We start from the raw sequence: 27421 nt of genomic DNA on the forward strand, positions 1-27421 counted from the left end.
CAAGGTTTCCTCATCAACCCATTTTTTTTTAAAAGATGGTTTTGTTCACACACCATACATTTCATCCTAAGTAAACAATTGATGGTTCCCTGAATAGTCACCAATTTATCTATATAAGGACATCTCCATTTCTTCCACAAAGGAGGAAGAGTCAAAGAAGGTAGAGAGACAAAAGAAAAAGGAAAAGGAGAGAGAAAAAAAATCATTGACAGCTAGGAAGCAACAAAAGAAAAGAAAGCATTAAACTAAAGTAGAATAAAGAGGCAGACAATCACCACTGCCAGAGTCAGTCCCATACCCCTCCCCTATGCCTCCCATATGCATTTAGCTTTTGTACATTGTTTCTGTTACATTAAAGGAAGCATAATACAATGTTTCTGTTAATTGTAGTCTCCAGTTTGCATTGATTGTATTTTCCCCCAATCCCACCCTATTTTTAACACCTTGCAATGTTGACATTCATTTATTCTACCTCATGTAAAAACATATTTGTACCTTCTATCACAATCGTTGAGCACCCTAGGTTTCACTGAGTTATACAGTCCCAGTCTTTACCTTTCTACTTTCCTTCTGGTGTCCCACATGCTCCTAACCTTCCTCTTTCAACCATACTCACAGTCATCTTTGTTCAGTGTATCTACATTGCTGTGCTACCATCACCCAAAACTGTGTTCCAAACCTCTCACTCCTGTCTTTTCCTATCTGTCTGTAGTGCTCCCTTTACTCCCTTTAGTATTTCCTGTAGAGCAGGTATCTTGTTCACAAACTCTGTCATTGTCTGTTTGTCAGAGAATATTTTAAACTATCCCTCATATTTGAAGGACAGTTTTACCAGATACGGGATTCTTGGTTGGCAGTTTTTCTCTTTCAATATTTTAAATATATCACACCACTTCCTTCTTCCCTCCATGGTTTCTACTGAGAAATCCGCACATATTCTTATCAAGCTTCCTTTGTATGTGATGGATTGCTTTTCTCTTGCTGCTTTCAGGATTCTCTCTTTATCTTTGATGTTTGATACTCTGATTATTATGTGTCTTGCCATAGGCCTATTCAGATCTATTCTGTTTAGGGTACACTGCACTTTTTGGATCTGTAATTTTATGTCTTTCATAAGAGATGGGAAATTTTCATTGATTATTTCCTCTGTTATTGCTTCTGCCCCTTTTCCCTTCTCTTCTCTTTCTGGGACACCCATGACACATACATTCCTGTGTTTCATGTTGTCATTCAATTCCCAGAGACATTGCTCATATTTTTCCATTCTTTCCTCTATCTGTTCTTTTGTGTGTAGGCTTTCAGGTGTCTTGTTCTTCAGTTCCTGAGTGTTTCCTTCTGCCTCTTGAGATCTGCTGTTGTATGTCTCCACCGTGTCTTTCATCTCTTGTGTTGTGCCTTTCATTTCCATAGATTCTGCCAGTTGTTTCTTCGAACTTTCTATTTCTACCTTACGTACACCCAGTGTTTTTATTACATGTTTTATCACTTTTGCCATATCATCCCTAAACTCTTTGAACTGATTTAGTATTTGTTGTTTCAATTCCTGTATCTCAATTGAAGTGTAAGTTTATTCCTTTGACTGGGCCATAACTTCATTTTTCTTAGTGCAGGTTATTGTTTTCTGTTGTTTAGGCATCTGGTTTCCTTGGTTACCCCAATCAGGTTTTCCCAGACCAGAATGGGCTCAGGTCTCATAAAGGGGAAATATTCAGTATCAGCTCCCTGAGGGTGTGTCTTAGAAGACTGATACACTCAGTGAGGCCTCAAGCCACTGTGCTTTTCTGCCTAGCAGGTGGCGCCTGTCAGCCTGTGACTACAGACTGGTGTAAGGGGGTGTGGCCCATGGCTGTTTTCCCCCAGCCCTGGGGTCTGGTTCTGAATGGAACGTGGTAGTAGAGCTTGTCACCACCTCTTTCCTCTTAAGGAAGATACACCCCCTAGGGAGTATCATTTGCATTTGAATAGTCTCTCTGACTCTGCTATCTCCACCTTTGTCTGGGTCAGAGCACTGGGAACTGAAAATGGCTGAGGCTTTCTCCACTGAGCTGCAAAAGGGACAGAAAGCCCCCCTTCAGGGCCAGTCTGTGGCCAAACTCAGTTTCACCCATCGGCCAGAGATAGCACCTGGTCCTCTGGGCTCCCCCCTCTATTCCAGAGAGGTCCTCTGGCTCTCCAAGGTCAGTTATCACCAAAAGCCTCTGTCTGCTTGTTGGAGATTTGTAGCTTGTATTGAGCAGGCACCATTTATTAATTAAAACCTCAGTTGGAGCTGGGCTGAGGTATAGTCACTTGTTCAGAGAGTGCTGCTCTGTATAAGCAAGGCTTTGCAGTTTGGCCTGCCATGGGGTGAGGGGGTCTTGGCTTGGGTCCGAAGTTTTTACTTACAGATTCTGTGGTGCAATTTTGGGAATTCCTCCCAATCTAGGTTGGTGTGTGATGTGTGGACAGTCACATTTGTACCCCGGCAGTTATTCCAGATTATTTACTAATTGTTCCTGGTTGTTTATAGTTGTTCCAGGGGAACTAACTAGCTTCCACTCCTCTCTATGCCACCATCTTCTTTCCATCCATTTACTTTTAACCTATGTCTTTCTGTTGAAAATGTGTCTCCTATAGACAGCATATAATTGGGTCTTGCTTTTTCATCCAGTCTGATAATTTCTGCTTTTTAATTGGAGTGTTGTTTAGACCTTTACATTTAACATTTTTATCGATATATTTGGGTTTAATAGTATTTTGCTATTTGTTTTCTATTTCTCTCTCTTTTTTTTTTTGCATTTGCATTTGCTCCTTCTTTCCTCATTTCCTACTTTGTTTTGGATTAACTGCACTCTAAAATTTTTTAGTTAAAAAAAAAAAATGTGGCTTCAAATCCCAATACTGGGGCTAACCAGGGCTGCTGGGTTTGGTAGTGCATATTATTCAAGCACCAACAAGGGAGTTGCTGAGGGAGCAACGGGCTGAAATCTCAATGTTATTCCTCTTGCCCATCTGCCTGGAAGGGGTGGCTTTTTGTAATTTGTAAAAAATTAAGTGTAACTAACAGCAGCTCTGGAGAAAATTTCACAAGCCTCAGACTGGAGAATATAAGAAGTCTGATAATATCAAGTGTTGGGGAGGATGTGGACAACAGAAACTCATACACACTGTTGACAGTGTGAAATAATACAACTATCCAGAAAACACTTTGGCATGACCTAGGAAAGCTGGCGACGTGGATACCCGTATTCCCATGCCTTAGACTGTACACATGCTACAGAGACACATATAAGAATGCCCACAGCAACCTTACATATAATGGCAAAATAACTGAGAAAAATTATGACAACAGAAGGAAAAAATTGTTGTACACTTATACAATGTAATGTCACATAGTAGAAATATGGATGTTTTTTAAAATTGCTAAGCACTAAAAGCAAGCTCCACAACACCATGCCATTTACATAAAGATTAAAAATGAGCTAGGCTAAGTAACATTATTTAGAGGTTCATGCATAGAGAGTAAAACTATAATATAAAAGCAAACTGATAAACAGGAAAATCCAGAATAGTAAATATCTCCTGGGGGAATAATGTTACATGATTGAGGAGGGGCCTAAAGAAGGCTTTGAAGGCACTGGCAATGCTTTATTTCTTAAGACGGGCAGTGGTGGAAGGCTTTTAGTTTTAGTTTAGTTTTTTGTTTTTCTGTTATCCATTAAAGTATACATGTATGTCATATCCACCTTGTGAATGTATGATTAATTCCCATGAAAAGATTAACAACAACAACAAAAAAGTGAGTCACAATTGCTAACTTTTTTAATGACTTGCTCGGCAAGATGTTAAGGATACCAGTATGCCATTGCTCAAATTTTTATTTTGTACATTAAAAATAAATAATTTCAATCTCTTTGGCTGAGTTGAGACAGAATCTGCCTCTTGCACCAAACATAAGAAATAAATCACTTACAAAACCTAATCTGTTTTAACACTTTCCAAGATGCTATGCATCTCTGAGATGATTAATTTGAGAAGGAAAATGAACATTAAAATTAAATATAAATTTGAGAATAAAAAATAATGTTATGCTAGGGGGAAAGTCTATGCAAATGTCTATAGTTGGAAAGCAAGCTAGGCCAATTAATGAGAAAGTTTTATTTATACTAGTATCGATAAAAATAATCATTTGCCAACCCAAACTATAGTTGGAAAGCAAACTAGGCCAATTAATGAGAAAGTTTTATTTATACTAGTATCGATAAAAATAATCATTTGCCAACCCAAATAGAATTTTAATTAGTCAACTAATTAATATAATACTTATATCAAAAGGATGTTTGGTGGCATTTGTTAAATTAATTGTAGAGTAAGCCTCCGAATGGCAGCCATTCTCCTTTTCCCTTTCTCTGAAACACTGCCTCCACTAGAGTCCCTGCAGAAGGGCCAGTGCTATGGGGCATGGGACCTGTGGGCTCCCCAAGCTACAGCTGAAAGCACCTTGGGTACCTGACCCAAGAGCAGCCAGTGATTTATTCAGAGCCTGAGTCTAAAAGATAAGCTGGGTTCACAACATTCTATTGGAAATCTTTACTAACAAACCTGGTGAGAAGGAAGTAGTTCTTGGGGGGAGCTGAAACGGAATTGATGTCATGGGGTGTAAAGGAGGCCACAAAAGGCAAAACACTGGCAGGGCTGGGAGGCAGCAGGTACTACACTACTGGAGACTACCATTAGATAAGAGAGAGAATAGGATGTGGAGTAAGATATGTGGAGGGTAGCCAAGTCAAGGTAATGATGGAGCATTAGTTTAAAAATCCAAGAACGATCAAGTCTCTTGGGTCCAGGAAAACCTTCCTCTGGATCCTGCACTTCCTGAGACCTGGCTGTCAGCTATTTTTGGGCCACCTTACAAAAAAATTCCCCATCATCTGAGGTAACTTAAATAATTCTCTGCTCATTCCAACCTGAAGAGCTAACCAGTTAAGTAGCACACTGTCTTGGTTGCAGATGTCAGGGTTAAGGTTGTGCTGGAATCAGGGTCCCCCATAGACATTCTATAGTCTGTCTTCTTGGGCAACATGGAGTGCAAGTACGGTGCTGTTTTGAAAAGACTTAAAACAAACAAAGCTTAATCCTGATTAGTACAAATTGTCTAACTATTCTTAACTGTTAATACCACTAACTAGATAATACCCTGTCTCTTGTCTTTATGGCCTTGACATAATATCAAGGAATGGCTTTTGCTTTTAACATAGCCTACAGTACTTTCAAGTTGAGTTACTATAAGATTTTTGGCAGAGTATCTGGTTGAAAACTTAGGTAAGTGAAAACTTGAATCTGTGTTTCTCACTGGAGAATGAAGACTTATTTCAGTAAAAAAATCAATTTTATTTCTATAATACTCTACAGATACAACTTTTTAAACCAGAGTTAAAAAAACAGATGTAAAATGTTTTTGCTTTCATTAGTCTCAAGATATTTACTGATTTCCCTTGTGATTTCTTCTTTTTGACCCATTGATTAATAGTGTGTTATTTCACTTCCATAGATTTCTGGATTTTGTAGTGCTCTGCCTGTTACTGATTTCCAGCTTCAGTCCATTGTGGTCAGAGAAGATACTTTGTATAATTTCAATTTTTTAAAATTTATTGAAACTTGTCTTGTGACCCAACATGTGTTCTATTCTGGAAAATGATCCATGTGCATCCTGGTTTTTTGGGGTGCAATGTTCTGTATATTTCCGTTAGGTCTAGTTCACTTACATATTATTCAAGTTCTGTTTCCTTATTGATCTATCTATTGATGAGAGTGGTGTACTGAAGTCTCCAACAATCATTGTAGAGGTGTCTACTTCTCCCTTTAGTTTTGCCAGTGTTTGCTTCATGTATTTTGGAGCATCGTGGACAGATGCATAGTTATGATTGCTATTTCATCTTGGTGGATTAACTCCTTTATTAATATACAGTGTCCTTCTTTGTCTTTTATACCAGCTTTTGTGTTAAAGTCCATTTTGTCTGATACTAGTATAGCTACTACAGGTCTCTTGATTACTATTTGCATGGATTATCTTTTCTCTACTTTCACTTTCAACTTATTTGTGTCTTTGGGTCTAAAGTGAGTCTGTTCTAAACAACATCTAGTTGGATTGTTGTTTTTAATCCATTTTGCCAATCTGTCTTTTGATTGGAGAGTTTAAGCCATTAACATTCAGTGTTGGTACTGTAAAAGCAGTACGTACTCTAGCCATTGTGTCCTTTGGTTTTTAGGTCTTAAAAAATTTTTGTCTCTCTTTTCCTTTATTGCAGTCTCTTTTTCTGTATAGTTGTTCTTTCGTGATATATCTGAGTCATCCCATTCTCATTTCTGTTTCTGTGTATTTTTAAAATAGTTTTTTTTGTAGTTACCCTAGGGTTTGTATTATACAACATACATCTATACCCTAATGATTTGAAAAGATACCAAAACTTAACTTCAGCAGCATATATGTTCTCTGTTCCCAGATCCCTCCATTTCCCCTCTTTATGTTGGTTTTATTTGCATTACTTCTTTATATTTTATGAGTTCATTAGGAGGAAATATGATTATTTCTTATTCAGTTATAGTCTAACCCTTATATGAATTAAAAGATTAGAGATACATATTGAGGATTCAGTACTATTGGGTTTTGCATTTACGCATTTAGTTAACATTACTAAAGATCTTCACCTCTTCACATTGTTCCAAGCCACTCTCTCCTGTCTTTTCCTTTCAACCTGAAGGACTCCTTTTAGCAATTCTTGTAGGGCAGATCATTTTGTGATGAACTCTTTTAGTTTCTGTTTATCTGTAAATGTTTTAAACTCTCCCTCATTTTTGAAGGGCAGTTTTGCCAGATAAAGAAATTTTGTCTGGTAGGTTTTCTCCTTCAGTACCTCAAATATATCATACCACTGCCTTTTTGCCTCCATGGTTTCTACTGAGAAGTTGGCACTCAGTCTTATTGAGGCTCCCTTGAATGCGACAAATTGCTTTTCTCTTGTTGCTTTCAGAATCCTCTCTTTATTTTCAACATTTCACATTCTGATTAGTATGTGTCTCAGAGCAGTTCTATTATGGTTTATTCTGTTTGGAGTATATTGTGCTTTTTGGATATGTATGTCTTTCATAGGAGTTGGGAAATTTTTGGCCATTATTTCCTCAAATATTCTTACTGCTCCTTTTCCCTTCTCATCTCCTTCTGGGACACCCATGATGTGTATAGTTGTACACTTCATGCTGTCATTCATGTCCCTGAGATACTGCTTATTTTTTTCTATTATTTTCTCCAGCCATTTTTTTTTTGACTGTATGATTTCGATTGTTCTGTCTTCTAATTTGCTGATTCTTTCTTCTGCCTGTTCAAATATGCTATTGTATGCCTCTAAGAGTATTTTTAATCTCCATTATTGTGTCTTTCATCCCCATAATTTCTGTTAGGTTTCTTTTTAAGCTTTCTAATTCTTCTTTTTGTTCACACATTGTCTTCTTAATATCCTTTTGCTCTATATCCACCATTAGTTTATTTGTATCCATATTTTCCTTCATCTTCTTGAATTGATTTAGGAGATTTCTTTGAACTGCTTTGATTAATTGTTCTAAAGTCTGTAAGTCCTCTGAACTTTTAATTTGTTCCCTTGACCAAGCCATATCTTCATGTTTCATAGCATGGCCTGTAATTTTTTGCTGATGCCTAAGAATGTGGATACTTTGATGTGATTATTCTTCTGAAGGTAAATTTCTCCCTCTTGTCTAGGGTTTTATTGGAGATTGGCTATGTGTTAAGGCTCTTCTTTGACACTTGGTCCAACTTGTACTGGGCCTTTAGAATAGCCTAGGTTTGTTCAGATTTTCTCAGGTCTTCTCACCTGATTCTTGCCCTGGATATGTGGTAGAACATTTAAGATTGCCCTTTTAAGTGCAATTGTTTGGCCACCAGGAGAAAGCTTCCTTTCCTCTCTTCCTTAGTTATGAATCCTGATACGTTCTGCTTTTGTGCAGAAGTTTTCCCCCAGTTCCTATGATTTGTTTAATTTCTCTCCCTCACTCAGTGCCCCCTTTTTATTACTCTTCCCAGTTCTGGTGCCTGTCCTGCCTCACAGCAGTTTAGTTTTCCTCTTATTTTTATCTTGAGGCTTTTCTGCCTCCAGTTACTTCCCCGTTAGGGTATCCCACCCTGGGGAGCCAGACTAGGTCAATATAAAAAAGCCTGTTTTTTCTTTAGATGGTCCAGCAATCAGAGACTAGGCTGAATGTGTGCACCTCTTGCCAACAGTTCTGCTGTGGTCTCTTTTATTTCCTGGGGGCCTTTTTGCATGTTCATGCTAGTCAGCCGCTTGTGTCCTGCCCTGGGTTTCTGCTATCTTGGGTCCTTGTGCCTGGATGGGCATGGGGTTCTAACTCGCTGCTGTGAGTGGCTCTGTGGCCTGTATCCATGGCAGGAGGTCCCCGGCTGTGTTGCTTCTGTGTGACTCTTAAACTGCACTGGACTTGAAGGGGAGGGATCTGGACTGGTGGGTCCAGGTCATGGATCCTCTACCTTTTTTGGTGTTTTTTTCCTCCTTCTTCAATTCAGCATTTGTAGAGTCCTCCGCCAGTGTCTGTCATCCTCCAGATTTCCAAACAAAGTGGAATCTGTGCTTTTATTAGCTCTTTCTAAGGAGAGACTTTTCTAGGGGATGTTCTTTGACACAGATAATGACATTATTAGCTTTTTTCTGAGAAACTCATTCCTTATTAGCACTTTTGAACACCTTTTATCTCTTGCTAATAAATTTCAAACCTCTCAAATGCCACTTAAAATTTCACAATAATGTGTTAGTATTTGAGTCAAGAGATTGAATTTTAATTCTGCCTTGGACAGTAACTATGTATTTGCTGGAGACAAATCACTTAACTTTTGCAACCTTGTTTTTCCTAGATTTCTAATGGGCGGGATACAACACAAAAATGAACTCAAAGGTTCTTTCCTACTCTAAAAGTATCTAATTCCATAGTGTTTAAGTTCCCTGACAACACCTTTACTACATTATAAACATCTTTATTACACGGGTTGTTGAGTTTCTGTAGTTTCTGTGATTTTCTCTTTAAGAGTAAATGGAAGTTTTTGTTTTGTCTTTTAATATTTAATGTTATAAATATTTAATATCTTCTAACTGTAATTTATCTCCAATAAATAGTTGTGAGTTTCCTGAGCTAAATTTGTCATTGGTTCTCCACTATAATTATGGAAACGCATGCATATTTTTCTCAAGCCTCAAAACAAAATTTGGGATTTTATTTTATTTTTTTTACCTGGAAAGGACTTGATCACCTTTTAATTATTTGATAACATTAATTTATTTTGGTTTGTTAAGGAATATGATTTTTTTACAAGCAAAAAAACTGGAAAAGGACTGTTAAAGTGTCTGCTTAGTATATAGTAGGGTTAATACATGTAATTTACCTTTTTTTGCACATATTTTCATCAAAGGAACCAAATTTATCAAATCCCTCATGAATTATTTCCTTTGAAATTAGAGAATACAGTACAATTGACAGACACATGTTTGACTAGATACTAATTTAAAAAAATTATTGGTAACTGATAAGCAACTTTAAGACCAATCTAAGGAGCATAAAGGATGAAATATTGGCAAATAGTGAATATTAGGAAAGCATAATACTTTTCAGATCAAGAATACTTTTGACTTTTACTTTCCTGAAAATGTGACTGCAAAAGAGATTTTTCTGTTCTAGATATGACAAGTGAAGAGGCTTTTGGTAAGATAAGTTTGGAGTGTACTGTCAAATGCCAAACACATAACTTTTTCCAGGCACAGCGTAAAATGTTGACTTTTTTTTTTTTTTTTTTTTTTTTTAAAGTAATCTAGATCCAGTGCTTCATCCATTTTGGATTTAAAGGCTTCTAAATTCATTTATTCCACTATTCAATTAAAATCTCTTAAGAATTAAGCAATCATTTCCCCACTTGCCAAGGATTAAATTTAAATGCTTGGGTGAACAAGAGCCTTATCTCTCAAGTCATCACTTTTAATTAGCAGCATGTAAAAGGAAAATAGTGTTCTAGTTGACATCACGGTCTATTACCATGGAAATGCAAACACAGGTTTGTGTTAAGCTTGCCTCAAAGCAAGTTTTAGGGGTACAAAGAGACTGTAGGGAGACAGGAGATATTGTGAAATATGTATCATCTCAATGTTGGAAAGCCCTAGAAGCTCAAACTCTCAGGGTTCTCATCTTGTCTCATGGCTTTAAATACCATCTATACATGTATGTTTTTCAAATTTACATCTTCAGGGTAGACCTCTCCCCCGAACTCCAGACTCATACATCTTAACTGTCTCTTGATCTTTTCACTTGGATATCCAATAGCTTCTCAAACCTCATCTGTCCACCCTGTGCTCCTGATACTGCCCTCCCCCCCACCCATGTTGCTCTGTTACAATCTTCTGTATCTCAGCAAAGGTCAACTTCGTCTTCCAGTTGCAGAGGCCATAGAACTTTGAGTACTCTATCACATTCCTATCTCTTATTCTTCTCTTCTTTTATTCTTAAACCTCCGCAAATTCTGTCAGTTCTACCTTCAAAATATAATCAAAATATGCTCACTTCTTCCTTCTTGTACTGCTTTCAGGCTACCATTGTTTCTTGACTAGATTAGTGCAATTGACTCTGATCTGATCTCCCCACTTCTGTCTTGGCTCCCTTTCAGTCTATTCTCACCTAGTTCCCAGAGCAAGCCTATTAAAATTTAATTCAGATTATGTCATTTCTCTGCTCAAACTCTCCAACAGCTTTTTAATTGCCTTTAGAGTATGACCTTATGCTCTCGAATCACTAATTGCCCTTTCCTCTTCCCCCCCCCCTTCATTTGCCACATTGGACAACTTAATGTTCATTGAACATAACAGACATCCTCCTGCTTCAGGACCTTTGCATATACTCTACCCCCAGGTATCTGCATGGTTTCCTTCCTCTTTTCCTTCAGATCTTTACTAAAAATCACTTTCTCAGTGAGGCTTTCTATGGCTAGTGATCTAAAATGACAACTCCCACCCCCTTTCCTTGCTTTATTTTTCTCTTTTGCATTTCTCTAATATGCTATGTGTTTTACTTATTTCTATTGCTATTCTGTCACCCCTACTAGAAGGCATGCTCCATGAGACAGATTTTGTCTGTGTTGTTCATTGCTACATTCTCATCACCTAGGACAGTGACTGGCATACAGTATAAATTCAATAAATATTTGTTGAATGAATAATTTTTAAAAATGGGTGGGACACATTACAAGAAATAAGTACTATTAAGGAAAGGCATGACTAACCAAGGTCTGAGTCTCATGTCCAAAAAAGTTTGCGGCTTTTTGTTGTTGTTGTTGTTGGCTTCTCATGGAAATTGTCTTGGGAGGAACTTTGAGTTTATTCTCCACAAGAATAGGCTTGATTTCTCTTACCTTTGCAATGTGGAACTTCAGAGATGAGTATTTAGGAAGGAAGAAAATAATGGTATATACAGGTAGGGATCAAATAATGTTTACTCTTTGCCATGTCTCATTTTGCCTAAGCTAATGATTTTTTTTTTTTTTTAATATTACTACATAGAGTTACTATTCATGGTGGACTGAAATTAGAAATGAAAAAAAGTTGCTCATGGGCTGAATTAACAGTGCCTGGCACACAGTAATCTAATCTAAAAAGTGAGGTGGTCTTGGATGCTATCCAAGAGGACTTGGTTACTGAAGTAGTTTTAGTTCTGAAGTGATTCTACACCATGGGTGTCCAGGCTGAGTTAGAAACTTAGGAATACAATAAGGAACAGTAATGAAGAAACTATCCTTAGGCCTGAAAATTATAAATCCTTAATTGTTATTCCCTATCGGCTTACAAAGTTAAACCATAATTGCACAGGCTATAGGCTCTTAAATGAACTGCAGGTGACAAGGGTAATAAGTACTAGCTAGAGTTTGAGGAAGAATGATACAATCAAAACATCACCAGTTAGGAGATTTGGGGTCCAGCCTTCACTCTTCCATCAACTGGCTGTATGATTTGGGGGAAGTTGTTTAACCTCTTAGTTGCTTCATCTGTAAAATGTGGAGGATAGACTAAAAGACCTCAAAGATCCTTCCAATTCTAAGTATTATAAGAAGTTTCAATTTTAAGCTTAATCACTGTGGTAGGCTGGACAGTGGCCCCCAATGATGTCCATGCCCTAATCCCCAGAACCTGTGACTGTTGATGTTAAATGGCAAGGGGAAATTTTAGATGAAATTCAAGTTGCTAATCAGATGACCTTAATATAAAGAGATTATCCTGGATTATCCAAGTGGGCCAGTGTAGTCACAAGGTCCTTAAAATGTGGAAGACACAGGCAGAAGAGTGAGAATCAGAGTGTTGCAATGTGAGAAAGACTCAACCAACCATGGCTGGGTTTGAAGATGGAGGAAGGGTCCAGGAGCCAAGGAATGTAGGCAGCCTCTAGAATCTGGTAGAGGAAAGGAAACAGATTCTTTCCAAGAGTCTCCAGAAAGAAATGCAGCTCTGCTGATATCTTCCTTTTTTAAGCCCAGTGAGACTATTTTAGACTTTTGACCTTCAGGACTGTAAGATAATAAATCTGTGTTGTTTTAAGCCACTAAGTTTGATAATTTGTTACAGCAGCAATAGGAAACCAATATAATCACTATATGTACTGTAACTAGGAAAGTTGGATCCAACTTTATTACTGTTTCTGGGATTTAAATAAAGATCCTATAAGGTGTTCTGTGAAGATCTTCGGAGCTTTATGTAGTCAAAGACCATGAAAAGTTTATATATAAGCTGTGAGAATTGGTGGAGGGATATAAGGTTAATAAATTTTTTACCAATGATTTCAAGTGAAGGGTAGAAACCTGGATATTTTATGAAGGAAAGAAAATAGCACAAGAAGAGAGATTAGACAGGTTATCCACAATGTAAGAGTTTCTTACTTTTCTGAGTCTGTTTACTCATCTATAAACTGAGGAGCTGGGATAAATATTCTAGCCCTGAAATAATATTTTAAAATCCTGAGATTTCCCCCAAAATTAAACTCCTGAGATTCCCCCAAATTTAAACTCCCGAGATTCCCCCAAATTTGAAGAGTAATTATTTTATAAGATAATAATGATTATTTTTGGTGTCTGAGGGTCAGTTCACTAAAAACTTAAGACTAAGTTTGCTAAGCAAGAAAGTGGCTTGGAAATTTAGCTTTTATTCAACTGCAGTACATGGGAAAATTGTTTAATTTTCTTACTCTTCTGCCATTTCACCTATAAAAGTATGGTGAAAATTCAACTAGGTGTATTTTCCAAAAATTGCATTATTTTAAATGTCTGAGGGCTTACTCCTTCATTTAGACAAACTTAAAAATTTTTTTTTGATGATACTATTTCTAAAATGAAATACGTGCCCCATTTTTCTATGAAATTCAATGAGTGCTATAATAACTTTTCTTGAAAAGGGTCATCACTAGAAACACCAATTACTATAGTGGGCTATAAGGCAGTGATGACCTAATAGAGCTGTCAAACTATGGCCTGCTGGCTGTTTTTGTATAGCCTGGGAACTAAGAATGGATTTCGCATTGTTAAAAGGTTTTTTGTTTCTTTTTTTAAAGAACACAAGACCAAGACTCTCTGTGGCCTGAAGAGCCCAAAATATTAAATACCTGGCCATTTACAGGAAAGGTTTCTGACTGTTGCCCTAGGAGAACAAGGTATGTAGGCCTTTTCACCAAGTAGTCCTAGACTAGGTTGAACTTCATGCTGTGTCAGGAAAGAAAGCATGTTCTTGGCAGAGGATCTGACCAAGTTGCAGCTCAGATATTTGTGGGAAAAAAATGAAGGCTACTGGCATTTAAGATTCTTTTGTTGTTCGTTGTTACATACTCCCCTCCCTAACTCTCAGGGTTTCAACAATCACTGTGCCTGCCGTTAGCAGTCTCTTCCTCTTTCTACTCTCCACCTTTCTACTCTGGGTTGGAAACTTGAAAACCTAATTTATAAATATTTAAAGTAAGGTATGACTAAATCAGTCATGTGAAGACCCTGAAACTATTTTCTGAGTAAAGTACAGGAGGTTTGGTGCAGGGATTTGTTCTTATTTTGACTGCACCAAGGCCTTTCTGTTTACTTCCGGGATCTCTGCTATAGTTTGGAAAAGCAAGGTTACAGGACAGATGAGGTCTTCCTATAGTGCTCCTGATTATTTTTTATTTTTACAATATAACAACAACATAATAATATGTGAATCAGGACATATCTGAAAAGCCACTCACCAAAATATTAAACAGGTTAACCTGAGTAGTAGGGCTTTCTTTATACTTTTTGGGAATATCTGAGTTTTTTTTTCTTATAATAAGCACATACTACTTTTATAATCATTAAAAAAAAGCCATTTTCACTTTGGGAAAAAAGAAGATAAACAGGAAGAATTTCCCCAATCTCATCGACCTAAATCAACTATTTTCATTTTGCATATTTTCTTACATTATTTGATCATAGATTATTGTATTCCTGTAAATATTATGCTCATGGTTTTGTATTTTGACTCTCATTTGGGTTGCAATAAGGTCATAAATTTTAATTTTAAGCTTAATCACTGTAGTAGGCTGGACATGGCCCCCCAAAGATGTCCATGCCCTAATCCCCAGAATCTGTGAATGTTTATGTTAAATGGCACGGTCTCCACACTATTAAAAAATAATCTGTAAATATGAAATATTGCAAGAACACCGTCAAGTGGTGACAGTACTTCAAAAAGATGGTCTTTTTGAACTCTGTTCGACTCATTTTTTAAATACAACAAACTGAGACGAGTAATACCCAACTTGGATAGTGTTACGGTTTACAAAGCACTTGACCCCATTTAGTCCTCACAACAACCCTTTGAGGTAGGGACTTTATGGAGGTAAAATGACTTAGCCAAGGTTACTGGGCTAGTTAGGGAAAAGGCTCAGCTCCGTAGTCAAGAAAACAGGAGCAGGTCTTTGAAGGTGCTTCTAGTTAATTTAAGAGGGTTCACTAAACCCTGGACTTTATGATCCCTCACCTGACAGTTACTTTACAAACTCAAATTCTGTCTCTTTCCCACGAGGCAGGCAAGCTCTTGCAGGCTAGGGAAACCTGTAGCTCACACCCAAAGCTTAACACTCTCCATCTCCCAAAATCCAGCGCCAAGGTGCGGAAAGAGTACAGCCCACCCCTCCCCCGAGCCACAGATCCTGCGTACTGACCCCGGACTAACCTGACCAGGTCGGTCATGCAGGAGCCCACCACCACCACCGCTGCGACCTCCTCCTGCCACTGTCTCCCGGGTTCCCCGGATGCGGCCATTACTAACACGAGGTGCTCTCCAACCTGGACGCTGACCTTCGCCCTTTGCTCGACCCCGTAACTAGAGACGCGGCGGCTACCTTTCTTAACGACGCGGGCCTTTGGGCGCCCACCTGAATGCCCAAAATAACCCCGTCTACGAACTGCCCCCTATTCTTCCAGGAATTGTCTCCTTCTTCCGCCTGACATTACAGAGCCCTCTTCATTTTCGAGACTTCGTGCCCCTCGCTACCCATACGACAGGTTCTGAGAAAGGACGCTTCAGGCACGGCGCGGACACCTTTCCGAGCGCCGATGGGGGGGGGGGTAGCAGTAGCGCGGGGGCGCGCACGCCGCCGGCTCCTGGGCCGTCAAGGGGGCGGGGCGTTAGGAGAGCGCGCACGCTCGCGTCCGGTCCGCGGTGCGCGCGCAGTTCGGTGTGTCAGTCGGGGGCGCGCTCGGGTAACCCCACGTAGTCGCCGGTTACCGATCGGACTAAGTTCCAGGTACCTGGACCGGGGCTGGTGCGGGGAGGTTGGATGCCGAGTTGCACAGGTGGCGCCGAGAACCGTGGTTTAAATATGGACAGAGGGGTCGCCTCCTCTTCCTAAAGCGAAGGCCCCCATTCCAAAGATGCCCTGCTCACTCCCCTCACGCTGGTCCTGCCACGAACCATCCCGCAAGGCCAGAGTTGTCTCTTTTTCCAAATCTGGCCCGTTTCCTGGTCGTGGATTAGGCTCAGACTCCTTCCTCTTTCCCGCCTAATGCGGGGGCATACATTTCGGGGGAAGGGGGAGTGTCCCCTTTTAGAGGTGGTCATTCTTTGGATCTGACCTGACCTGTTTTTGTAGAACGTGGGCCCTTGGAGAAACTTCCCGCCCCCTGCCCCCCCCACCCCTCCCCAACTGCCCTCGTGTGCTGTATGACGTGGGCGTGATGCAGCAGGACGCCATCCCTTTCCGTTCCATTGCGTTAGCCGGGCACATGTTTCCGTGTTTGTCATCCCCTCTTAATCGCAAGAACCTGGACAGTGCTTTAGACGTCTGCGTGTTTTCCAGACCGCTCATCAGAGTACACTTAAATCACCCTCTGTAGGAGCAGCAGTCCACATTAAAAACTGTATTTCTGAATTTTCCATGCGTCAAAATCAGGAAATATAAATTGCACAATTAACATTCAAAGGGAGGCTGGCCATCGTATATTTGGCCTATCTGAGATCTCTTAAGAGTGCTGCGATACGTGAAAGTTATTCCTGGGGGGCGAAGGAGGGGTGGTGCCCTGTCCCTACCCCCAACTCACGGCACCTGTGGACCATCGTTTGGCTATTTGGTGACCTCTGATTTTGGAGTCAGTATATTTTTCCTCTCAGAGAAGTCACAGCACCTCAGAGTTGAGACAGCTTTAATACTGAATGAAATCTTGCACTGACAAGAAATAGTATTATGGATATCGTGGAAACAAAGACAGAAATTCATTCCCTCAGGTGTCATTCTAAAATCCTGACAGTTGCTGCATTCGAATGGGTTGTTGTCACCTTTTCTATAGTTTGGTTTTTAGAGCAGGTTTGTTCCCGTTAGCGTTTGACTGGTGAGTCACGTTGGGCAGTTTCAGCAGTAGGCTTAGTTTGTTCTAGTTGTGAAACTACCTTTAATTTGAATTCCTGATTTTATGACTGTTCATGAAACAAGACAAAAAATAAATAATTCACTTTGGTGCTTTTCTCTTTGGTGATTGAAGTTTTAAATGTTTATTTGAGAGAGATCTGGATTTGAATTCTGATCCTTCTGTTTGTTTGCGATCTGGAACGAGTTACTTAATCTTTCTGAGCTTTGGTTTTCCTATCTATAAAATGGGAACAATAATATTAACCAGGAACAACTTAGTTGGAGACAAGTAAATGAAATTGCAGGTCGGAGGTGAGTAATATGGTGCCTGATCCAGAGTAGATGTTCAGAACTTAATGTGCTGGTGCTGTTTCCCTTTTTTTAGAAACAAGAGGTTAAATAATAATCGGTGTTGTGGGGAAAAAACATGGAAGAATAATTTTGTAATGAGAGTGAGATCCTTTTGCTTTTTTTTTTGAGATGAGTATTTCTGGTTTTGCATGTGATCTAGATAAGGATCACTTCGGGAGCTGTGACATCAATAGAAACAAAGGTGGAAATGATGCAGAATAGACAAAAAAATTAGGCTTCAAAACGATAATATGGAATAGTATACTGCCCAAAGACTACTTATAAAATTTATCCATTTCATCTGTAAAGTGGAAATTATATCATCTGCCTTAACTATGCAGGGTTGTGAAGATCAACTGCTGTAATATATTTGGAAGCTTTTTAAAAGTGATAAACTGTTATAAAAAATAATTGCTTTATATGATTGATAATACAGTGTATTAGATGTTTATTACTTTGTGATGGCATATTGGGAGGGTAGAGGGAGCAGTTCATCTGCTAAGCAATCAGAAGAGGAGCTTGTTTTATATTTGCAGAAAGGAAGTGATTTGGGAACTAAAAAGTAGAAAGGTTTTCCTACCTCAAAGATATATCTGGGTGTCATCAATATACAGGGTCACAATTTTATTCTTTTTTTTGAAAGGCCTCTGCAGTCTGAAATAATAAATCAAAGCAGATGCTTGTTTTCAACATTTATTTTACCAAGGACCTGTAAGTTCTCATGCAGTATAATGTATGAAAACTAGAACCAGAATATCAGAACATCCTTTAGTTGTAATTGTAACTAGTGGAAATTAATTTGCCTTTGATGTGGGATTATCCTTTCAGATTGAGGAAGATGATCATTTAAATTGACTTATTCACTTTTGAAAATAGAGGCTTTTGTTTAGAAACCTATTAGGAATTCATGTACTCCCTCTACTAGCTCCTGAGTTTCCAAAGTAATGTAGATATGATTTATTGGTTTTACTTCTGTATTTGCAAGTGGAAGAACTCACTAGTGCCTTAAAGTCAGAGACATTTAAGAGCTTTGTTAGCCTGTGTTGCTTAATAGTATCTGGATAGGTGTATGTTTTCATGGATTAATTAACTAGATTTTTGCTTCATTTTTCAGATACTGTATACCCTACCACAGTTTTGAGGACATATTATCTTCTCTTCGTATATAAATCTCTCTCTAGCTTTTGTCTTTTTATTCATTTATTTATTAAAAAAATATTTACTAAGTACTTAAGATATGCCAGATACTTCTGTTAAACACTGGAATTTAAGACATAGTTTCTCCAGAGGAGAGACCACATAAGCTTGTAATTATAATTCCCTGTGGTGGGACATTTTTTAAGAGAGGTGTGTCAGAAGTAAATAATTCCGAGTAAGTAACAATTATAAGCAGGTTGTGCATGTTCTAGAGTTTTATATAGTATTATTAATCAAGTTCTTACTCCTCGTGGAGGTGCAATGGACAGATTTCTAACCCGGCCCTGTTGTGTTTTTGTATGTCAGGGGTAGAGGGTTGTCAGGGAAGGCCTCTGACCTCAACTAAAGTTAACCCTGCCAGTTGTAAGTAGAATGTGGCAGTGTAGAAAACAGCTTTAGAAAGGCAGAGGGAATTGAATTTCAAGGATTTCTTCTGTTCCTGAAAAGCAGTGGTGTTTGACCCATGCCCTCAGCAGTTGAGAAGCAGGGAAATATTTTTTTCTGGAGGATCACTGGAAGAGGTTGCTATAAAGGCAGGAAAGAAGTTATTTATTCATGCAAGAGAAACTTGTATTCTGTGCCAGATTTCAGGATGCTTGTTTTATCTATTTTCTTTGGATACTTTGATCACTATTCTTTTCTTCTGCTTTCAGTGGTGATTTGCAAGTGAAGTTAAAATGTCCCCAGAAGTGGCCTTGAACCGAATTTCTCCAATGCTCTCCCCATTCATATCTAACGTGGTCCGGAATGGAAAGGTGGGACTGGATGCTACAAACTGTTTGAGGATAACTGACTTGAAATCTGGGTATGTACCAGAACTAGTTCAAGTAATGTGCCATAGACAATTCAACCTTTACTTAAAACTTTTCTCACCCGACTTGTCAAAATGGAATATCACGGAAATCAACAAGCCATGATCTCCTCACTTATTGATTTGATTGGTTTTGTCCAGTTCTTGACCTTTTATGTTTCAAGTTATTTTATTTGCGTTGGACCATTGCCTTATGACCAGAATGTTCATATCTTTTTTTCTGCCATATCTCTTTGTTAACAATGAGCCATGTGGGTTTTTATCAAGCATGTTTTTCATTCATTGGCTTATTTTCTTGTTATGTCTGTTGTAATCCAGCATGTATATATATGCTGTAAGAGCTGAGTTTTGAGATTCTGCATCTGACATCATTTGATAGTCTCTTCTTTGAAAATTACAATAGGTAACCAAAATGAGTCATTGCTCACAATGGGGTCGAAACAGCTAGATCTCATGCCTGGAAATGTTGCATTTTTAAAAACAACTTTTTATTTTGAAATATTTTAGACTTACATAAAAGTTTCAAAAATTCCACAGGAAATTAACATTGCTACAATGGTATTAATTGATCTATTGGCCTTATTTGAATTTTGTCAGGTGTCACACTGATGTCCTTTTTCTGGTCCCACTGAGGATATCACATTGCATTTAGCTGTCATGCTTCCTTAGCCTCCCCAGTCTGTGATGGGTCCCCAGTCTTTGTATTTCATGATCTTGACACTTTTCAAGAGCATTGGTCAGTTACATTGTAAAATGACCCTCAACATGGGTTTGTCTAATGTCTTTAAAGTGTGAGTAAGCATGTTTTTCTAAGAACACTGAAGAAGTGATAGCCATTCTCAGTGCATTATCTTGGGAGTGAGTATGTGATGTTTGTGTGGCCCATTACTGTTGACATTAACTTTGATCATTTGGTTAAGATTGTGTCCACCAGGTTTTTCCACTGCAAAGTTAACTGATTTTCCTTTAGTGGTTGGTATCTTGTGGGGAAAGGCTTTGATACAATGCAAATGTCCTGTTTCTCATCATGCTCTTGTCCACTGAGTTTGGCATCCATTCATCGTTCTAGCTGTTACTCTGGTGCTTGTCTAAGAGTGATTTTCTCTTTCCCTTATTCCTTCCTCATTTATTAATTCCACTGTAAGGAAGATCTTTTCCTTCTCCCCAATTAATTATTTATCCTTATTAATTTCTGTCAGTATGAATTTTTAGATATTTATTTTATTCTGTGGGTTATAATCCAAATGCTGTCATCATTTATTTCATTGCTTGATCTAGCTTTTGTCACTGGGAGCTCTTTCACCTTGGTTTTTCTGTCTTTTTGAGTTGTCTCCAAAGAAATGTTACATTCTTGATTCTCTTTTTAGGCGTTCTTACCTTTCACCTTCTACAGATCTACAGATTGTGTTTTGACTTAGGTGAAAACTTGAAAATAAGGATATAGGCCTAGATTCGCTAGTAGTAAGATAAAGCAGACTAAGTTGGATACTTCTCTTGAATAGTAGGATGCGTTTTTAAAGATATGGTATTATCTTCAGTTTAACTAATAAAATATTTAGTTTTTATGTCTATTTTTTAGGCATTTTCCTACTCTTAGACATATATAACTCCTTTTTTTTTGATGAAGAAAAAGAATGCAGTGGAAAAAACACCAGCAGACATGATAGGAGGAAGGTTTTAACATTACATCTTGCTACTTTGAATCTAAAATTTAACTTTGAATCTAAAATTTAGAAATAACCTTTCATCCTTAGAGTTCTCAGGGATTAGAATTTGACTTTTTAATTTATTTTACTGCTTTGGTATTTATTTGTCATTTAGTCAAGCAAATGCTTAGACAGGCTTCCCAAGCTTACACATGGTGGTGAGAAGTGGGGACTGTGAAGTGGAAATTATGCATATAATTCATTCAGTTTGGATTTCCCAAATCATTATAGACAATCTAGATACAGATTGTGACCTTCTAAATTACAAAGTGCTTTCTTTAGATGGATTTCATGGATGGTGGCATAGAGAGGAGTGGAGGCTAGTTAGTCCCCCTGGAACAACTAATAAACAACCAGGAACAACAAGCAAATAATCCGGAATAACTGTGGGGGGACAAACGTGACTGTCCACTCATCATACACCAACCTGAATTGGGAGGAATGCCCAATATCGCAGCATAAAATCTGTAAGTAAAAACTGTGGATCCAAACCCGGAGCCCCCTTCCCCCATGGCCCGAGCTGCAAAGCCTTGTGGTGCTAGAGAGCAGCCCTCTCTGAGCAAGTGAATGCAGCTCTACTGAGCTCCAAACGTGGACTGCTTGATACAAACTACGAATCCCCAACATGCAGACAGAGGCTTTGGGTGATGACTGACCTTGGAGAGCTGGAGGGTGACCGCAGATTGGTCCTGAAGGGGGCTTTCTGTCCCTGTTTTGGCTCAGTGGAGAAAGCCTCAGCAATTTTCAGTTCCCAGTGCTCTGACCCAGACAAGGGTGGAGACAGAACAGACAGAAAGAAATAATTCAAATGCTAATGGCCTTTCCTTAGGGGGTCTGTCTTCTCTATGAGGAAGGAGGTGGGGCCCAGCTCTACTACCCACCTTCCATTCAGAACCAGACCCCAGAGCCTGGGGGAAAACAGCCATGGGCCACACCTCCTTATGACAGTCTGGAGTTACAAACTGGCAGGCACCACCTGCTGGGCAGAAAAGCACGGTGACCTGAGGCCTCACAGGGTGTACCAGTTTTCTAAGACACACCCTCAGGGAAACCTGATACTGAATAGTTTTTCTTTCTTGGACTGGAGCCCATTTTGGTTTGGGAAAACCTGATTGGGGTTACCAAGGAAACCATGCCTAGACAACAGAAAACTACAACCTACACTAAGAAAAATGAAGTGATGGCCCAGTCAAAGGAACAGACTTACACTTCAACTGAGATACAGGAGTTTAAACAACTAATACTAAGTCAATTCAAAAAGTTTATGGAAGATATGGCAAAAGAGATGAACCGTATAATGAAAACACGGGGTGTACATAGGGTAGAAATTGAAAGTTTGAAAAACCAACTGGCAGAATCTATGGAAATGAAAGGCACAACCCTAAGAGATGAAAGCTACGATGGAAACGTACAACAGCAGATCTCAAGAGGCATAAGAAAAGACTCAGGAACTGGAGAACAAGGCACCTGAAAGCCTACACACAAAAGAACAGATAGAGAAAAATACGAGCAACATCTCCTGGAACTTATGAACAAAACAAAAAGCAAGAATGTATGTGTCAGTGGTGTCCCAGAAGGAGAAGAGAAAGGAAAAGGGGCAAAAGCAATAATAGAGGAAAGAATCAATGAAAATTTCCCATCTCTCATGAAAGACATAAAATTCCGGATCCAAGAAGCGCAGTGTACCCCAAACAGAATAAATCTGAATAGGCCTGTGCCAAGACACTTAATCGGATTATCAAATGTCAAAGATAAAGAGAGAATCCTGAAAGCAGCAAGAGAAAAGCGATCCATCACATACAAAGGAAGCTTGATAAGACTATATGCAGATTTGTATTTCTGTGTGGTTGTGCCCCCCGCCCCCCTTTCATTTCTGCTTTTAGTTGTGTCCTCTCTCTTTTTGCCTTGGTCATTCTAGCTAAGGTTTGTCAATTTTATTGATTTTTTTTCTAAGAACCAAATTTTGTTGATTCTCTCTATTGTTTTTTAATAGCCTATTTCATTTGTCTCTGCTCTAATCTTTGTTACTTAACTTCCTTCTGCTAGCTTTGGATTTAGTTTGTGGTTCTTTTTGTAGATCCTTTGGTTTTAATGTTAGGCTTTGATTTTGAGATCTTTCTTCTTTTTTAATATAAACATTTAGAGTGATAAATTTCCCTCTTAGCACTGCCTTTGCTGCATCCCATAATTTTGGTATGTTGTATTTTCATTTTCATTCCCTTCAAGATATTTCTTAATCTCCCTTGTGATTTCTTCTTTGATCCATTGGTTGTTTAAAAGTATGTTGTTTAATTTCTACATATTTGTGAATTTTCCATTTCTCCCTCTGTTTTTGATTTTGAGCTTTATTCCATTGTGGTTGGAGAAGATGCATTGTATGGTTCCAGTATTTTTGCATTTGTTGAGACTTGTTTTGTGACATAACATATGGTCTGTTCTGGAGAATGATCCATGTGCAGTAGAGAAGAATGTGTATTCTGCTGCTGTTGGGTAAAGTGTTCTATATATGGCTGTTAGGTCTAGCTGGTTTAGAGTATTGTTTGAGTCTTCTGTTTCTTTATTGGTCTTCTGTGTAGATGTTCTGTCTATTAATGAAAATGATGTTTTGCAGTCTTCTACTATTAATGTAGAACTGTCTATTTTTACCTTCAGATCTGTCCGTATTTGCTTCATATAATTTGAGGATCTTGGTTAGATGCATATATATTTATAATTGTTATGTCTTCTTGTTGCATTCCTCCCTCTGTCAGCATAAAATGACCTTCTTCACCCCTTGTAACAGTTTTTGACTTAAAGTCTATTTTATTTGATAATTAATACTGCCATCCTAGCTCTCTTTTAGTTACTGTTTGCATCATATATTTTTTCCTTCCTTTTACTTTCAACCTACTTATGTCTTTGAATTTAAGCTGAGTGTCTTGTATACAACAGATAGTTGTGTACATTTTTTATCCATTCTGCCAGTCTTTGCCTTTTGACTGGAGAGTTTAATCCATCTATATTTAAAGTGACTACTGATAATGCAGTACTTTCTTATACCATTTTGCTGTTCTGGCAAGTCTTACACCTTCTTAACCCTTAATTCTTCCATTAATGCCTAATCTTATATTTACTTATTTGTTTGTATTATACTATTTTGAGTCCCTTCTCATGTTTTTCTAAATATATTTGTTACATATTGGGGGTTAAAATTTAACATCCTAAATCTATAACAATCTTATTTGTTTTGATACCAAATTATCTTTCATAGGCCGTACCTACACTGGTTCTCTGCCCCTCTGATCTCCACTTTTTTTTGTGCTTACTGCAATTTATATCTTTGTACATTGTATGCCCAAAGCCATCTGTTATTACTTCTTATGCATTTGCTTTCTAGCACCTGTAAGAAGTAATAAGTGGAGTTGCACACTAAAAAATACAATAGTGTTGCCATCTATAATTACCCTTATGGTTACTTTTAGTGAGCTCATTGTTTCTTTATGCTGCTTTGATCCACTGTCTAGCGTCCTTTCCTTTCAGTCTGAAGAACTCCTTTGTAGCATTGTTCTTAGGGCAGGTTTAGTGGTAAAGGACGCCTTCAGATTTTGTTTATTTGGGAATGTTTTAATGTGTCCCTCATTTTTGAAGGAAAGTCTTGCTGAATATAAAATTCTTGTTTGGGAGTTGTTTTCTTTCAGCGCTTTAACTATTTTGTACCACTGCCTTCTTACCTCCATGGTTTCTGAGGAGAAATCAGCATTTAACCTTATTGGGATTCCCTTGTTTTTTTTTTTTTTTTTATTTTTTTGTTGCAGCTTTCAGAACTCTCTCCTTGTCCTTGACATTATTAGTATGTGTCTGGGCATGATTCTCTTTGAGTTTATCCTGTTTGAGGTTCTTTGGGGTCTCGAATGTGCATATTCACATCTTTCCTTAAATTTGGGAAGTTTTCTGCAATTATTTCTTTGAATATTCCTTCTGTCTCTTTCTTCTCTTTTGGGACTCCCATAATGCAGGTATTTGTATGCTTGATGGTATCCCACAGGTCTCTTAGGCTTTGTTTGTTCTGTTTATTATTTTTTCTTTCTGTTCCTCAGCCTGAATCATTTCAGTTTTCTTGTCTTTGAGATCATTGATTCTTCTGCTGCTTGCAATCTGCTGTTGAAACTGTCTCAGGAATTTTTCATTTCAGCTATTGTGTTCTTTCACTCCAGTATTTCTCTGGAGAGAGTCCCATATTGTATATTCATTGTTTTTCTCATACCTTTTAGTTCTTTTTCTGTTTTCCTTCATTTTCACGAGCATATTTCAGATCATTTTCTTGAAGTCTGTCTGGTAAGTCTAAATTTTGGTCCTTTTAGTTGATGTTTTCCGGATTTTTCTCTTGCCCCTTTACTTGACCATCATTTCAGTGAATGCTTCCTCTTCTCCCTTTGAAAAAGACCTACCCCCCCTCCCCCAGGTGGTCCCTTGAGTGCCTTTATGCAGGTAGTCCTTTGCCCCATGCTGCTTCAATTTAATGGTTTCTCATACTGGTCCAGCTGTCTGCAGGCTGCTTCTCTGTCCTTATGTCAGACTCTGGGAAGGTGAGCTGCAGACAGATTCCTGGCTCAACCTCCAGCCTTCCACCCAACAGATTAACAGTGACATGCATGCACCCCAGCATGTGCACAGAGGCCATTCTGCTCCCTCTGGAACAGGACCATTGACCCACAAAGGGATCGCAAGCTGGCTCCACCCTGCTTTGTGGAAGGGTGGGGGAGGGGCCAGCAAGGGTGCCAAGAGCTTCAACTATGGCTTTCAAATTTATTCAACACTTGTCAGTTGGTTGATGCAGCCCTTTAGATGTTTTCTATAGTTTTGAAGATGCTTACTGTCCTAAGATTCCTTTGCTGTCCCTGCCTGAGGAGGGTAGGAACAATGGCCACCCTCAGAGCTGGCCCCCAGCAGTCTGAAATAATTGATCATAGGTAGAGTTCTGTGATCACACCACACACCCCAGGAATTTGGAGGACTAGGTCTTTATGACCCACCTTTGTACCAACAGACTGCCAGGAGCTAGAGCTCCAGTCCCCACTGCTGTCTGCTGGAGGCTGGGGGTAGGGGGTGGTAGGTGCTGCAGGGAGGGTGGAACTCATTGGTATTTATTGCAATTTACAGCCTCTTCCTCTTGCTCCTCTCTGGATTTTACACAGTGTTCCACTAGACTCTGGAGTTTCAAAGTAGTTAATGTAGATGGCTTCTGCTAGTTCAATAGTTATTTTGGTGGAGGGACTAATTACTGGAGCTTCCTACTCTACCATCTTTCCATAATCCCCTGTCTTGCTTTTTTTTTTTTTTTTTTTTGACAGCAGGGCTCACTGTTATGGGGCTTTGGATCCACATTTGTAATTTCTATTAAGCCAGATAGGTACACTGTATAGGACACAATATGAGGAAATTAAAAAATGAGACTTATTTTTAGGTTGTAAGAACCAGTCTTGTTACTGTATGTACCCACTTGCCCAATAAGAGATGAGATCTAATTATCTATATTCTAGATTTGGCTCTCAGGAATAGATAGTCAAGAATCTATTCTAAGCAAAAAATACATTTCATAGCAATTGTCCTTTATATCTATTTCTGCCTTATTTAAGACTATGCATGTTCTAAACTGCATTGCTATGTTCTTCATTAATTTGTCTTTATACTTTCTTAAAGCCTACCATGGTACTTTTCATTGAATGACTGAATACATTAGATCTTTTTCTAGAGAAGTTGCTTGGTTTGGGTATTAGAATTGTTTGGACTTGTAGCTTGGGAAAGATGTTTATTGGTTTGGTTTATTGCTTAAATTCTCTTAACCATAATCCTTTTAATGAAATTTCCTGATAATTAAATTGATGTTTTTGAAATTGCAGTAAAGTATATTTCATATTTCAGTACTGGGCTTATTCTTCTAGGTAGAATGTATTTCAAAATCTAGAAGGGCCAATTTGTTAATTTTAGGAGTTTTTCTTTGAGCCTACTGAATGTTTATTAGCAGTTCTGCTCTGGGTTAATTTGATCATAAGCACATGCCATTTGTAAGATGCCATATCTTGTCATTTTTAGTGATTTTTCAGATCTTGAAGATGGCTAAGTGTCTGTTCAGCATTCTGGAATGATTCCTGGTAAATATAACAGAGAGGAAAGCAGAGAGGTCTCGCTGCAACCTGTGGCAGCTGAGCCTTAATATCTTTTTTCAGCATATCACAGTGACTCAACCTTACTGGCACATGGCTGTCTTTGGGGCATCTGCTGTGACATCTCATCCACCCACAACTAACTGTTGCATTTTTTTGCCCATGTTCTGAATTTCATTACTTAGTTAAAAATAGATACTCAGTCTAAGTACTTGATTACTAAATAGATAGAGCAATTTTAAAAGATGAGTGCTGTAAGCTTTGAAGATTGATCTCAT

The 27421-nt window shown here is 38.5% G+C and overlaps 2 protein-coding genes across 4 annotated transcripts in view; one reads left to right on the forward strand and one right to left on the reverse strand.

Moving 5' to 3' along the window:
- RBKS (ribokinase) overlaps positions 1-16095 on the reverse strand; it is a 109935-nt gene extending 93840 nt beyond the window's left edge. The window contains exon 1 of the mRNA XM_037812637.1: positions 15264-16095. Coding sequence (XP_037668565.1) covers positions 15264-15352 — 89 coding nt within the window. The 5' untranslated portion in view covers positions 15353-16095. The remainder of the gene's footprint in view (positions 1-15263) is intronic.
- Positions 15702-27421, forward strand: part of BABAM2 (BRISC and BRCA1 A complex member 2) — a 514378-nt gene continuing 502658 nt past the window's right edge. For all 3 annotated transcript variants that reach the window (XR_005213277.1, XM_037812636.1, XM_037812635.1), the window contains exons 1-2: positions 15702-15837; positions 19137-19288. Coding sequence is in view for 2 of the 3 variants with exons in the window: in XM_037812636.1 (XP_037668564.1) it covers positions 19161-19288 (128 nt within the window). In the remaining variant the exon portion in view is untranslated. The remainder of the gene's footprint in view (positions 15838-19136; positions 19289-27421) is intronic.

The sequence above is a fragment of the Choloepus didactylus genome, chromosome 20 (genome assembly GCF_015220235.1).
Source record: "Choloepus didactylus isolate mChoDid1 chromosome 20, mChoDid1.pri, whole genome shotgun sequence".
NCBI classification, from domain to species: Eukaryota; Metazoa; Chordata; class Mammalia; order Pilosa; family Megalonychidae; genus Choloepus; species Choloepus didactylus.